The 14,381-nt window shown below is 43.9% G+C and overlaps 1 protein-coding gene across 1 annotated transcript in view; it reads left to right on the top strand.

The window, feature by feature from the left end:
- Window positions 1–13,078, top strand: part of MCM3 (minichromosome maintenance complex component 3) — a 33,211-nt gene extending 20,133 nt beyond the window's left edge. The window contains exons 10-17 of the mRNA XM_001363989.4: window positions 593–767; window positions 2,279–2,405; window positions 3,838–3,988; window positions 6,481–6,621; window positions 8,257–8,366; window positions 8,784–8,869; window positions 9,882–9,951; window positions 12,412–13,078. Of these exons, the coding sequence (XP_001364026.2) occupies window positions 593–767; window positions 2,279–2,405; window positions 3,838–3,988; window positions 6,481–6,621; window positions 8,257–8,366; window positions 8,784–8,869; window positions 9,882–9,951; window positions 12,412–12,610 (1,059 nt within the window). The 3' untranslated portion in view covers window positions 12,611–13,078. The remainder of the gene's footprint in view (window positions 1–592; window positions 768–2,278; window positions 2,406–3,837; window positions 3,989–6,480; window positions 6,622–8,256; window positions 8,367–8,783; window positions 8,870–9,881; window positions 9,952–12,411) is intronic.
- The last annotated feature ends 1,303 nt before the right edge of the window (window positions 13,079–14,381 follow it).

The following is a 14,381-nucleotide window of genomic DNA, read 5'->3' as shown; positions in this document are numbered from 1 at the left end:
TTGGTTCTAAGGCAATGGGGGTTAAGTGACTTGCCCAGGGTCACATAGCTGGGAAATGTCTGAAGCCAGATTTGAACTGAGGACCTCCCAGCTGCCCCTTAAAATATTTTTAACCTTTTTTCCCCATAGTTATGTAAAATTAAAATTAATATAAAATAACTCCAAATATTATATTTTATAACATTTATTAATAATCACTAGAAGTAAAGGAATAAAAAGGTAATTATCTAACAAAATAAAACCATGTGCCTAAGCTAATCTACCTGCTCAAAAAAGCCCTCTCCACCAAAGCCTCCAACAGGAAGGAAAGAGAAGCTAGGTGGAAAAGGGGAGAATTTATATCCTGCCCACATCAGTACATAATGACAGGAGGAGAGTGGGGTGCTGGGTAATGTAGTTCAAAGGTACAAGATTCCTAATTACACAGTTGCATGATTCATATTCCCACCCTTCCTGGAGTTGACAAACAATTCCACTGGGTAATACGTGTATTTAGATGCCCTTCTAGAACCTCTTCTGACTCCTAAGTCTTCCGTGATCCTATGGGTCTCCCCATGGCACCTTCATCTCCCATTTTCCTTCTCTTTCCCAGTATGATCAGTACAAGACCCCCATGGAGAACATTGGCCTACAGGATTCTTTACTGTCGCGATTTGACTTGCTTTTCATCATGCTGGATCAGATGGATCCTGAGCAGGACCGAGAGATCTCAGACCACGTTCTGAGGATGCATCGATACCGGGCAGCTGGGGAGCAGGATGGGGATGGTGAGTGAGTGAGGCTGCGCCTGTCTCCTGTCTCTCTTGGAACATTAGGGAGCAGAGGAGACCAAGAGCTGGAGCTCCTTGGAGTTTGAACTGACCGGAAGGGCAGCCACCTTCCCAAGCCCCTCACCTGCAGAATGGTCCTTCCTGGGGAAGGTGCTACGGAGTCCTGCTTACTGAACTCGTAGACGGCTGTCATTGCCTTTCTTCTTATCCAGGAGTCTGTCTGATGTGGGTGCCTGCTGAGCACATCCCTTTCTGGCTAGCTCTCCTCTACCCTTTTGTGGCACCCAAAGTACCCTTTCCCAATCCAGAACATCTTCAGCCTCTGTGGCTGTGGCCAAAATGAGTTTCTAAGCCTTCCCAAGTTGTTTTTTACAGTGCTCTTGTTACTGTATGAATCATTCTCCTGGTTCCCCTCACTTTATTCCATCAATTCATGCTCATATTCCATAGTTCCTCTGGATGTCCTTTTCATCCTTTCTTATACCCACTAATAATATATTCAAATACCATTTATTATCACCGTTATTATATTCAAGTACCATTTATTATCACCATTTGAATACCACTCATTATCATCATTATTATATTCAAATACCATTTATTATCACCATTATTACATTCAAATACTGTCTATCACCATTATTCAGATGCCACTTATCAACATTATTATATTTGAATACCATTTATTATCACCATTATATTCAAATGCCATAGTGCAGTCAGCCGTTCTCCAACAGATGGGAGCCCCTTTCATTTCCAGTTCTTTACCATAAGAAGAAATGCCGCTATAAGTAATGTGTACCCAGGCAGCTAAGTGATTCAGTGAATAGAGTGCCAGACCTAAAACCAGGAAGACTCATCTTCCTGAGTTCAAATCTGACTTGAGATACTTTTTATGTGACCCTGGGCAAGTCCCTTCACCCTGTTTGCCCGCGTTTCCTTATCTGTATCACGAGCGAGAAAGGAGATGACAAACCACTCCAGAATCATTGCTAAGAATATTTCAAATGGGGTAGAAGAGTTGGACATAACTGGATGATGTATGAATTAAATAATATTTCTACCCAGATATATATTTTATAAAGTTTATTAGAAAGAGTAGACAATTATTCCTCTAAGTAACCTGAGCACGTGGTGCCTAGCCTGCGAGTCCCTTCCTCCTTCCCTTCACCTGTCTGCTCTGTTCTCGACTTCTTCCTTCTTTGTGCTCTTCTCGCTTCTCCCTCTCCTCAAGCCCAAAGCCTTGACTTTTATTGACGTACAGGGACGCAAACCGGGTGCAACTGTGTTAGGTCAGGAATGTTTGATGGACAGGTCAGGCTACTCAGGAGGGGGAGGGGATGAACTTCCTTGACACAATGACAAGAGCGGAATGACTATATGGGTCATTTTCCCTCTTTCATTGATCTTTTCATCTTGGATTGGGATTACTGGGTCAAAGGTCATGCATAGTTTAGTGTCTTTTTGGACATAGTTTGAAATTGTGCTTATTTTCTTGGTTTTTCCAGCCATGCCCTTGGGCAGTGCCGTGGATATCCTTGCAACAGATGATCCCAACTTTGTCCTGGAGGACCAGCAGGAGACACCAATTTATGAGAAGCACGACAACCTCCTGCATGGGACCAAGAAGAGAAAGTGAGCATTATTATTAATTTTTGCTCCCTAGATTAATAATAATAGGGGTTTGCCTAGGTGGTTCGGTGGATAAAGAGCCAGACCTAGAGCCTAGAGATCCTAGGTTCAAATCTGGCTTGAAAACACTTCCTCGCTCACTTAACCCCAATTGCCTAATCCTTGGGATTGATACTTAGTTTGATTCTAAGATGCCAGATAAAGGTTTACTTTTTTTTTTTTTAATAGATAGATAATAGGGGCAGCTGGGTGGCTCAGTGGATTGAGAGCCAGGCCTAGAGACGGGAGGTCCTAGGTTCAAATCTGGCCTCAGACACTTCCCAGCTGTGTGATCCTGGGCAAGTCACTTAACCCCCATTGCCTAGCCCTTACTGTTCTTCTGCCTTGGTTCCAAGACGGAAGGTAAGGGTTCTAATTTTTTTTTAAATGAATAATAATAATAGCAACAATAGCATTTATGGAGTGCCACCTATGTGCTGGGCACTATGTTTAGCACTTTACACATTTTTTATCTTATTTGATTCCCACAACAACCTTGGGAAGTAGATGCAATTATCATCTTCATTTTCAGAAGGCGGAAATTGAGGCAGACAGAGGTCAAGTGATTTTGTTCATGGTCACACTGCTACGAAAGTGTCTGAGACTAGATTTATGCCCAGGAGTTCTCGATTTGACCTCTATTCTTTCTGCCACTTTGATGCCTCATGGTGCAGTCTGGCCCCTGAGACAGAGATGTTTGTCCTGTGACTAAGGTACCAAAATGGCACTGGTGAAGAGCATCATGTTCATGAAGCTGAGGTCACAGAAAATTTGATTTGCTTTTTAAAAAAGACTAGATGGTATACTTTTCCTCTTGACCAACTGATCAGAAGCCATGTCTAATCCAACAAAGGAATTGGGAAAAAGTGAACGGCTCAAGATAAGATCATTTCTATTACTAAAACTATAAGAATAAACATCTTCCAGTTGTTCGGCAGTCTGCTGAAGCCTCAAAGAATACCTTTAACTGGGGGGGCAGCTGGGTAGCTCAGTGTAGTAAGAGCCAGGCCTAGAGATGGGAGGTCCTAGGTTCAAATCTGGCCTCAGACACTTCCCAGCTGTGTGACCCTGGGCAAGTCACTTGACCCCCATTGCCTAGCCCTTACCACTCTTCTGCCTTGGAGCCAGTACCCAGTATTGACTCCAAGATGGAAGGTAAGGGTTTAAAAAAAAAAAAGAATACCTTTAACTGAATAAAATAAAATACATAGAATGGGAAAGGAAACCAAAGGTTCTAAAAATGAAGGCTGAAATCTTTTTCTCCCTCCAAGTTCACCAACCCCTCTAAAATCTATTCATGGACTTCCTCGAAGGTGGTGGGACTGCAAGTTAAGTCTCTCTGGCCTCCGAGGATCAAGGCGAGGGTTGTCTCACTGGTGCTTTTTTGGGTGCCCAGGGAGAAGACAGTGAGTGCAGCATTCATGAAGAAATACATTCATGTGGCCAAAATTATCAAGCCTGTCCTGACTCCGGAGGCAGCCAACCACATTGCTGATGAGTATTCACGCCTACGTAGCCAAGACAGCATGAGCTCAGATGTGGCCAGGGTGAGTAAACCCACTCATGTTGTGGGGGTTGTCTGTGTCGTGGAGAGGACCAGGCACTGGAGGGCTATGAAGGGTATGAGTGGGTGAGGGATGGACCTACAACTGAAACGTTTTTGTTCCCCAGGCTTTTTCTTCTCGAAGGTTTACAACCTCATGTTCTAGGATAGAGTCTATATTTCTCATTTTTTTTTTTTAAGAACATTGGCATCCTGAGCCAAACCTTTGAACTGTTCAGCCCAGTTTTTCATATCTGATTGATTCCAAGGGACATGTTTTGGTAGGGTTTGGATAATCTCCAAACATTGTTTCTCTTGGGAACCTATCCTATTTTAGCCATGAATTTTTGAGCTCAAAAAAACCTTAGATGTTAGATAGATAACTAACCCAACATCTTTATTTTGTGACATAAAATCATAATTGGACTTAAATTAGATTAAACTAGATAATTAGAATTTTTAAATTAGAATAAACATTTCTAAAAATTTGTTATTTTGACATTCATTTAAAAACATTTTATTTTCCCACTTCATTCCTCCTCTATCTTATTGAGAAGGCAAACAATATATTAGCCATATTGCCTGAAAAAAGGGAGGCAAGAAAAATAAAGTAAAAATATATGCTTTAATTTACGCTTTAGAGTTTTATCAGTTCTCTCTTTAGAGGTGGATAGCATAAGTCCTTTAGAATTGTCTTGATCAGAGTAGCTAAGTCTTCCTTAGTTGATCATTGTTATAATATTGCTGCAACTGTTTACCATGTTCTCCTGTTTCTTCTGGATCATTTCACTTTGTATCAGTTTATATAAGTTATCTAGGTTTTTCTGAACCCCCCCACCCCCTACCCCCTTCTTTCTTTCTCTCTGTTTCCTGGCCCATTTCATTGTTGGATATTTGTAATTCTTAGGATGTTCATCATTATTTTGAGCCAATGTTTTGCCTTCCTATGGTTTTTTAACTATTCATTGGTCCTAGTTCTACCTCCTAAAATTATACAGAATAAGTTTTATCTGTCTCTGAAAGGATAGTCTTTCAACTATTTGAAGACATAGCTTGTATAGTATTAATTTTTTTTCCAGCTTAAAGATTCCATTCTCTTTGTGAAGGTTGGATTTAACTATCTCCTGATTGTAACAATGAAGATACTTAGCTCTTCCTTTATTGGGAAGGTTGAATTGTAATCCACAAAATTCTGTCATTAAAAAAAAAACAAAAAACTCTTACCTTCTGTCTTAGAATCAATATTAAGTATTGGTTCCAGATGAGATGAGTGGTAAGAGCTAGGCAATTGAGGTTAAGTGATTTGCCCAGGTTGACACAGCTAGACAGTATTTGAGGTCAGATTTAAACCCAGGATCTCCTGTCTCTAGACCTGGCTTTCTATCCACTGAGCCATCTAGCTACATTGATTCCTAATTCTATCATTTCTTGTATAAAAATTTGGTTTCTAGACCTGTCACCATCTTGTTCACTTTTCTTTCTTTTTTTTGCTTCAGTTTGTTAACGTCTTTCTTTAAAAAATACGCCTTGACCTGAATATCATACACCAAATATAGCCTCACTGGGGCACAGTCTGGTGGGATTGTCATCTTCTTCATTTTGGACTCTTTCTTTTCCAGCCATGCTACACTCTACTCTTTGCCATATTAAAGTATTACAAGGTAGAATTTAAACATCTAGAAAACCAAAATAAGTTTGTCTTCCCTTTTGCATAGCACAATGGTGATTGCTGTGTATTTGACCCAGAAAGTCCTGTAAGATTCTGAAAATGCAAGAAGATTAAATGTTTGTGCAATTATTTTGAGTTGTGTATTTCATTGTATTTTAATTCTTTGTTAATTGAACATGCACTTTTTGGTATATAAGGAAATTCTTGGCTAACCAGAATATTGAGTTAACCAGAACTCTCCATATTCTGGGTGAGATAGCATAATGTAGGTAGAAGAGAAGGGCATTCCATAACATAGCTAGAAATGAGGCGTTTGGGCCTAAATCTGCTACAGTATGACTTTGGGCAAGCTACACCTCTGTGTCTTGGTTTCCTCCTCTGTGAAATAAGGGGTTTGAGTTAAATGATCTTTTTGGGTCCATACAAACTAGAAAATTCCTGTATTCATTGCTCTTTAAAAACTTTGCCCTAAAATTATTCCTTGTATGCCCTTTATTTCCTATATTCCAACGCATGTTGAATTAAACTTTGTTTATTGTGTCCTCTCCGTTTTATGGACAGCAATGAGAATCTCCTTGATCTTCAACTAATTTTTTTTCCCCTTAGATTTCATCTAAAAACCACTCTTGTTTCTTAGTGATCTTCCGTTCCCCTCTTTGAGGCATCCAGAGTTCTTGATTCCCTGTTGGAATCTGTTACTGACTTCCCATGGAGTTTTAAGCAAACCTCTTCATTAACTCACATCATATGCTGAGAATGATAACTGTCTCCTTAAAACTCAGGAGCATAAATGACTCAAACTGACTCCTTGTTCCTTTTTCTCCCAGACATCCCCAGTCACAGCCCGGACTCTGGAGACCCTCATCCGCTTGGCCACTGCCCATGCCAAGGCCCGGATGAGCAAGACTATTGAGCTTCAGGATGCCGAAGATGCTGTGGAACTGGTCCAGTATGCTTACTTCAAGAAAGTGAGAACCAGGGTTGGGATAGGAATGATAGTTCAATGATGAGCAAGAGTTGCAGTTCCTCTCAAGACTTAAATCTATACCTGAGACCTGCATATAGTCATAGAAACATCTCTTTAAATTTTATTTTTGTTTTCAATTATAAAGAATTTTTTTCTTTCCTTCCTAATTCCTCTTGAAAAAAGAAAAACTTTATAACAAATAAGCATAGTCAAGCAAAATAAATTTCCACATTGGCCATGGCCAAAACTGTCTCCTCATGGATATTGAGTTTATCACCTTTCTATTAGGAGGTGGATAATGGAATGAATGAAATTCTTGAGAGGCAATATTTCTTAGTTTTAAGTTAATTTATTAATTGACCACTCAAGGCAGTGAAACTGTCCCATTTCACAGAGTAGAACAAAAGACAGAGTAAAACATCTCTAATTGGTCAGTGGCTACCAAGGAGGTGGACTTAGGGACCCCAACTCCTCCCTCCTTGCTTCATCACAGGAAGAGGCAGGTCTTTGTTCACATCATGAAGGACACCAATGCATCCTTTGCTCTTCGCCACATTGACTGGCTTACTCTAGTCCAACATGGCAGCTGGAATTTGCTGACTTTTCTTACTTGAGAGAGTTGTTGATTACAAATAAATAAGGAGCGGATCTTCTCTTGGCCTCTTAACAAAAGTCAGACCAATAGATGTTTTGAGGCCTGAAAAATAAATTACTTTACCTTAGAATCTGGCTGAGCTTTAAGAAAGGTTTCTTATGAATTCAGTATTCCTTTTCCAAAGCAACCTTCATCATTGGTCTCTGGGAATTGTGATAGATATTCTACTGATGAGAGTTCTTAAATCTTGGCAAGATTTGTTAATGTGTAAATTATTCTACTTCTGCTCACTTCCTTGTGCTTTAATTCATGCAAGTCTTCCCCCTTGATGACCTCTAAGATCTGTGGCTACATGTGCACACACATGTATAATACACACATCTGTGCACACTGCCTAGACACACTTTATACATTTCTGTGTGTAAATGTATTTACAGTATGCAGGCATAAAATTCATATTACATTATGTTGTATTATATATCATGTATTTAGATATGATATAGAAACATACACATATTGCATTTATTTATTTTTTAAGTCCTTCCCTTCCATCTTAGAATCAGTACTGTGTATTGGTTCTGAGACAGAAGAGCAGTTAGGGCTAGGCAGTGGGGGGTAAGTGACTTGCCCAGGGTCACACAGCTAGGAAGTGCCTGGGGTGGCTGGATTTGGGCTTGAGTCTATCTGATGTGCCTCCTAGCTGTCCTGAAGTGTTACTATGTCTCTATCATGGCATCTGTATTAGGTGCGCTCATTGTTTCATCACATATTCGTCTGTGTGGGAAGGTCCCCATGTCAGAGTCAGTAGATGCCAGAGCTGGGCTTAGCACCGAAGACTCGTTGACTCCCGGGCTTGAGCTCTGTCCCTCGGCCACGCCGACCCTCAGGCTTTTTAGGTGCATTATTTTATTTGCTTGCTGTAATGCCAGGAGTTAGGTGTTGTGGGGACCCTTGAGACCCCAGGGAGCAGGGCGGTCTTGTTATTCATCCCGGGAGGATGTGTGCCTCTCTCTGGCTTCTCACTCCTGGCTTGGGTCCCAGGTCCTAGAGAAGGAGAAGAAGCGAAAGAAGCGAAATGAGGACGAGTCTGAGACGGAGGACGAAGAGGACCAGATGCAGGACGGCCAGGAGCAGAGGAAGAAGAGGAAGAAGTAAGTGGGGCAGAGGACACGGGAGGAGGAAAAGGCTTTTTTGGGGGGTGGGGTAGGGAATGGCATTCCCCTTGCTCAGGAGCGCTTGGCTGCTGCTTCTTTGGAGCAAGCTGGTCTGGGCCGTTCCTGGTCGGATCTCAGGCCCGGGTCACCAGAGAAGAAAGACACTGAAGGCTCCTCTCGACGTGCTTCCCCTACCCCCGGGATCCCTTGATCCCCAGGAAATGGTGCGATGGGCTTAGGCCAGATGGAGGTCCTGCTGCCTGTGATTTTGCAACTGGGGAAGGATGACTTTTTGGGATCTCAGTTAATCTTTGGAAAGCTTCCAGATGCATATGATCAAATATTCCTAGGGGAGGGATTTGGGGAACTCTAGAAAGTGGGACGTAATGCTTTTAACCTGTGTCCATTCTGTAGGAGGAAGGTTGATGGCTCAGACGTGAAAGAAGGAGAATCCTATGACCCGTATGACTTCAGTGACACCGAAGAGGAAATGCCCCAGGGTGAGTGCCCGCCCCCAGTTTGGACATCCGGTTGCTGGGCTTGCATCCCGAAGGCAGACCCTTTGCCCTTTTCCACCCCAGACTGGGCTCTGGTGTTCTGTCCCATCTGATTTTCTGTAGCCCCAGAGAGTGTCTGGTCTTCCTTGATTTCTTCTTGCAAAAGCCTTTCCCCTCCCCGTCTCGGACCTTGCCCCAGCCCTTACCCTAGATTGCCTTTAGTCCTTTCTCTCCTCCATCATGGAAGCCATGTGGAAAGGAAACTAGACTAACAGTTTGTGTGGGGGAAGGGGCAACTGAGAGTGGCAGTTGGGTCTTGTGACTAGCACTTCCTTCCTGCGGGGTGGGAGTCTTGTGTCCTGGGGTTGGAGGAGAGAGGAGCTTGTTCAGCCCAGTCTGGAGTGGCATGCTCTTCTTGGTTCAGCCCAAAGACACAGGCTTCTAAAGGTTAGAATTGTTCTTGTTTGCTTTCTGTCTACTGCTAAAGTTCTAAAAAACAAAAAAGGACTGATATAGAGTAGATGGGAGTGGGACAAACCCTCCGCCAGCCTCTGGGGCCTGGCCTCAGGTCTGAAGCTGAGAAAAACTCCAATCCCAACTGGTTATTAAACTTTATGTTATTTGAATTCGCAGTCAGATAAGTGGACTATCTTTCTGGTCACAGAGGAAGCTTCAGTCATTCATTAGACAAAACAGACCTTATCGGACCCCTGCTGTTTCCTCTCAGCAGGGGGTATCTCCCTCCCTTGTCTCACCAAGCGATATTCCCTCTCTCCCCTTAACTCCTCCTTACCCCTATACAAACCTCCCATTATCCCCATTTTTCCAATCTCATTTCCCTTCCCAATAAATATTACAGCCCTCAGGCCACTGGGCCCTCTCCCAGATTCAGCGGGACCTCTGTGTGAGTCAGTTTTATACAAAGTAATCAAGGGGACCTTTTATTCCTACTGGTTATAAATTTGGCTTCAATTTGTTCTCTTTTCCCTTCTCCCAACCCCCCCATCCCCCACAGTGCATACCCCAAAGATGCCTGAACCCCAGGAACCCAAAGAAGGCCAGAAGACAGAGCTGACTGAATCCAGGTGAGACTCAGTTTGAGGTCAGATTTGAATCCAGGTCCTCCTGACTCCAGGCCTGGTACTATCCACTGAGCCATCTCACTCTCCCAACATGGAGGATGAAGAAGATTAAATATTTCCCTAGGGTTACCTAGTTTATATCAGAGGTGAGATTTGGCTCTACCTCTTTGACCATTATATTATTCCCTCTTTAAGCCTCGGTTTTCTCATATTTAAAATGAAAAACTTAGACTAGATAGCCTCTAGAGTGCCTTCCATCCTTAAATCAGTGATCCTGTAACCCTTATCTATACAAGTCCTGTATTCTTACCTTACTTTCCTTTCTTCTCATATCCTACTGTTGTCATTTGTTTGAATCATGTCCAAATGTTTGTGTCTCCATTTTGGATTTTCTTGGCAAAGATACTGGCGTGGTTTGCCCTGTCCTTCTCCAGCTCGTTTTTACAGATGAGGAAACTGAGGCAAAAAAGGCTAAGTGATTTGCCCAGTCACACTGCTAGGAAGTGCTGAGGACAGATTGGAACTCAGATCTTCTAGACATTGGGCCAAGGACTCTATTCTGTGCCAGGTAGCTGCCTGCCTGCACCCTAACTCCTTTTTGTGATTAGAAAATCAAAGGGAAGGCACTTGTTCTCTGAGGGCACACACACAGTGAGTTTTGGAGCTGCCTCGGACTTATCGCAAGGATGACTTTGGGCCAGTCACTTCACCTCGGAGCCTCCCTTTCCTCGTCTGTAAAGAGAGGAAGTTGGACTAGAGGTACTCTAAGATGTATTCTGCTTTGGATCCTTGGATGCTTTGTAAGTCGCTGTCAGCCTGAGAAAGCTCCGAAGAGGCGGAGATAGATCCTCATTAAGAAGGACTCAAAGCGGGGTCTCCCAGAGAGATGAAAGGGTGCTCACCAGGAGATGATGGGGCAGTCTGTGGGAAGAAGAGCCTGTTGGGGTCACAAGGAAGCCCCCTGTTGGAAATAACTGTAAGGGAAGGGAATAATTATAAATGAGTGAATGAATGAAAATAAATTCACCAGGGCTGGCTCACTTGGTGACAAGGAACCTCAATGTAGAGCAAAGGAATCAACGCCTCTCCAAGAAGTAGCTGGCTAGGAAACTAACTGCCAGGGGCTGCTGTGTCTATGTGATCAAATACAGAGATGGGGGAAAGGAGAGATGGAGGAAGGGAGAGAGACAGGGAGGAGGGAGAGGGAGGGAGGAAGAGAGGAAAAATGGAGGAAGAGAGAGAGGAAGGGAGGGAGATAGTGTCTTAAATGGTCTTGAATCTATGTAGTTCTGCATCTGGTTTTAATGAATTTGGAATTGAAAGCTCCACTAGATCAGCTGTATTGCTACTTTTTGTTTTTATATCATCATCCATTCTTTACATCATAATTTTTTATAGACCAGGGCAACTAGGAGATGTGGATAGAGCACTGGGCTTGGAATGGGAAAGACTCATCTTCCTGAGTTCAAATCAGCCTCAGACACTTAGTAGCTATGTGACCCTGAGCAAATTATTTAACCCTGTTTGCCTCGGTTTCCTCACCTATAAAATGAGCTGGAGAAGGAAAATGGCAAAACCAATCCAGCATCTTTGCCAAGAAAACCCCAAATAGGGGCACAAAGAGTCAGAGATGACTGAAAACTACCAACAAAGAATTTATAGACTTCCTGCCTCTTGGTCCTTGATGAATCCTATGTTGGGGGGTTGCGGGGGGGGATTACACAAAACCAGCAAATTGATGATTGTTTAAGAGTTTATTGACCACTCTGCCTCCATAGTTCCTCAATTCTCCTGAAGGGAGACCTCCTATGTACTTTTAAAAATGTAATTCAGTATCTGTGGCGGATACATTCCAAGACTGAAACCATGGATGTCAGTGAATGTCTCCTGGCCCTCTCTATATGTGCTGTCCCTTCCTGCTCCTGCCCCTCCTCTTGGTGCTATGTGGCTTCCCCCATCCCCCCCCCCCCCCAAGAACCCAAAACTTAAAAAAAAAGAAAGTGAAATTGTGGATAAGTGGGAACCACTATATTTTAATTTCTTGTCTTGATAATGCCTTCCTTTCCAGATCTTCCCTGCTTCCTTGAGGGGGCATCTTGTAAGGACAAAATCTGGACCTCTGATTTCCCTGAGAGAGGGCAGGCCAGCACTTCTGTCTGCCTGGTACCATTGTAGAGTTCCCCGGAGAACTCGAGAGTATTCACCCAACTAGTGTGTGTCAGAGGGGAGTCATTTTGGCCCCCAAGTCCAACTCTATAGCCACCAGGCCACTCTGTCTCCCCCTTGTGACAAAATAAAAAGGAGGAGGGGAAAAAGTCAGTTTATCAAAAAAAACATATAAATGTTATAAAAATATATTGACCGTGGATGTCCTCTCCCACTTCTGGAAGGAAAGGAGGGAGCTTTCACTCTCCCTTTAAGCCCCGTTCCAACGGTAATGCTTGATTTTTCTGTCTCGGGCAGGTTGAAGGCCTTCAAGGTTGCCCTCCTGGAAGTATTTCGGACCTCCCATGCCCAGTCTGTGGGTTTGAACCGTCTCACAGAATCCATCAATCAGGACAACGAATCTCCCTTTTCCCCCGCCGAGGTCCGGGCTGCATTGAACAAGATGCAAGACGATAACCAGGTCATGGTCTCCGACGACATCGTTTTTCTCATCTGATCTTGCCGTCTCCCTAACAAGGCTCCTCTTTAAAACTTGTCTCGTCGCAGCAGTTTCCCTCTTCCTCCCCCTTCCTTCCCCATCCCCTCTCTGTGTTTGTGTCTTTCCCCATCCATCCCTTCCTCTAGCCTTCCTGGGCTCTGTCTTCCACCCAAGAGGCTTGGTGGGGCCTGGGGAAGGTGGCCCTCTTGGCTCTGCAGAGCCCGGATCCTCAGGGCCTTCCTTCTGGGGGAGCCCTCTGGGGGAGCCACGATGTCAGACTTTTTCATGGACTTCCTGCTTCAGTGGTGGACGGCACCGAGATCTCCGGGCTGATATTTCGGACCTCATCTGAATTCAGTGCACTGACCGCCCCTGCTCATCCCTGGCTTTCACTTGTGAGACTGGTTCCTTGCTTACTTAGCACACGTCCATGTCCAAAATAATCTGGTGGTTTGGGAGCGAAATACATTTTTTTCTTCTCTGGAATGGTTTTGGTCATTGCACAACAGTCACCATTTTGGCAATACTGGCTTGGCCTGAAAGAGGTGCCTCCTGGCTTCCCCTTCTCCCCCAAGGTTGAGGTTTGCTTTCCAAAAAATACCTTCATCCTTGGAGTGGCTGCTCATAGTCACTGACGCGGAGCCACCACAGGGTGGCGGTAGGGAGCCACACATCAGGTCCACCCTGCCAGAGAGGCTCAGACTTTGGGTTCAGGCTGATTTTCCCGGGTCAGCTGGCTTTCCTCTCTCATCTGTAAGAGCGGTTCATTAGTGTGGCACACAAATCACACCTAAGAATGGGGGAGAGGCTTTCTCTGGAGTGTGGATAGCCTCCCAGCTGGAGGAAGCCAGGGCGCTGAGGGAGTGAAACCTATCCAAAACCATCCCTGGAGAAGAATTGGCCAGGTCCCTGGAAGGACCAAGATGGCAGACCCTCTGATGGTAGATGAGCTTGGCGGCAAAAGCTGCCTAATTGTTTTTCAGGCCTTGGTGATGCAACACTCTCGTTTCATTTGACTGTCCCCCAGATTTAAGGTCTAGCCTTGTATGGTGGATAGTCCCTGCCCACCAGGTCACATGGAAAGTGGCTCGAGAAACTGGACTGTGGATGGTTTGCTAGCCTTCGAAGAACTTGAAAAAACCCAGTAAGACAAACATGAAAGCTCTTTGGGGAATTATTGCCCTGTATTGGGTATTGAGCTGGGTTGGTAGGCATGACTGAGAGGAGGGGTCAGATTAGGTTTCAAATAATAAACATTTATTAAGCAGCTACTTATATGCTAGGGACTGGGTTAAATCCTGGGGGTACAGAAAGAAGCAAAAGACAATCCCTACCCTCAAGGAACTTAGTCTGATGAAGAAAATATGCAAATACAAGCAAGCTTTTCTTTAAGCTTTATATAACTAGGAAGTAACAGAAGGCACTAGGGGTTGGGACAGTCTTCCTTTAGAAGATGGGATCTTAGTTCAAGCTTGAAGCCAAGAAAGCCAGTAGACTGCTGAAGAGGGAGAGCATTCTAGGTGGGGGGGGGGGGGAGGTGGTAGAAAGAAAATGCCAGGAATGGAGAGATGAAGTATATCTTATTCATGGAATGGCGAGAAGACCAGCATCAATGGGGATTGGGGATGACTTCTAGATTGTGATCCAGAGGGACTGGGAGGCTGCTGCTGCTCTATAGTAAAAGGTAGAAGGTGGGAGGATTTGGAGAGAAAGATCAGTTCTGCTTTGGATGTATTTTGATAGGTATTGGGCATCAAAATTTATGAGAAAGTTGAAGAGGAGAGATAGG

The sequence above is a fragment of the Monodelphis domestica genome, chromosome 2 (genome assembly GCF_027887165.1).
Source record: "Monodelphis domestica isolate mMonDom1 chromosome 2, mMonDom1.pri, whole genome shotgun sequence".
Taxonomy (NCBI): Eukaryota; Metazoa; Chordata; class Mammalia; order Didelphimorphia; family Didelphidae; genus Monodelphis; species Monodelphis domestica.
This window is presented reverse-complemented; position numbering and strand designations above follow the sequence as displayed.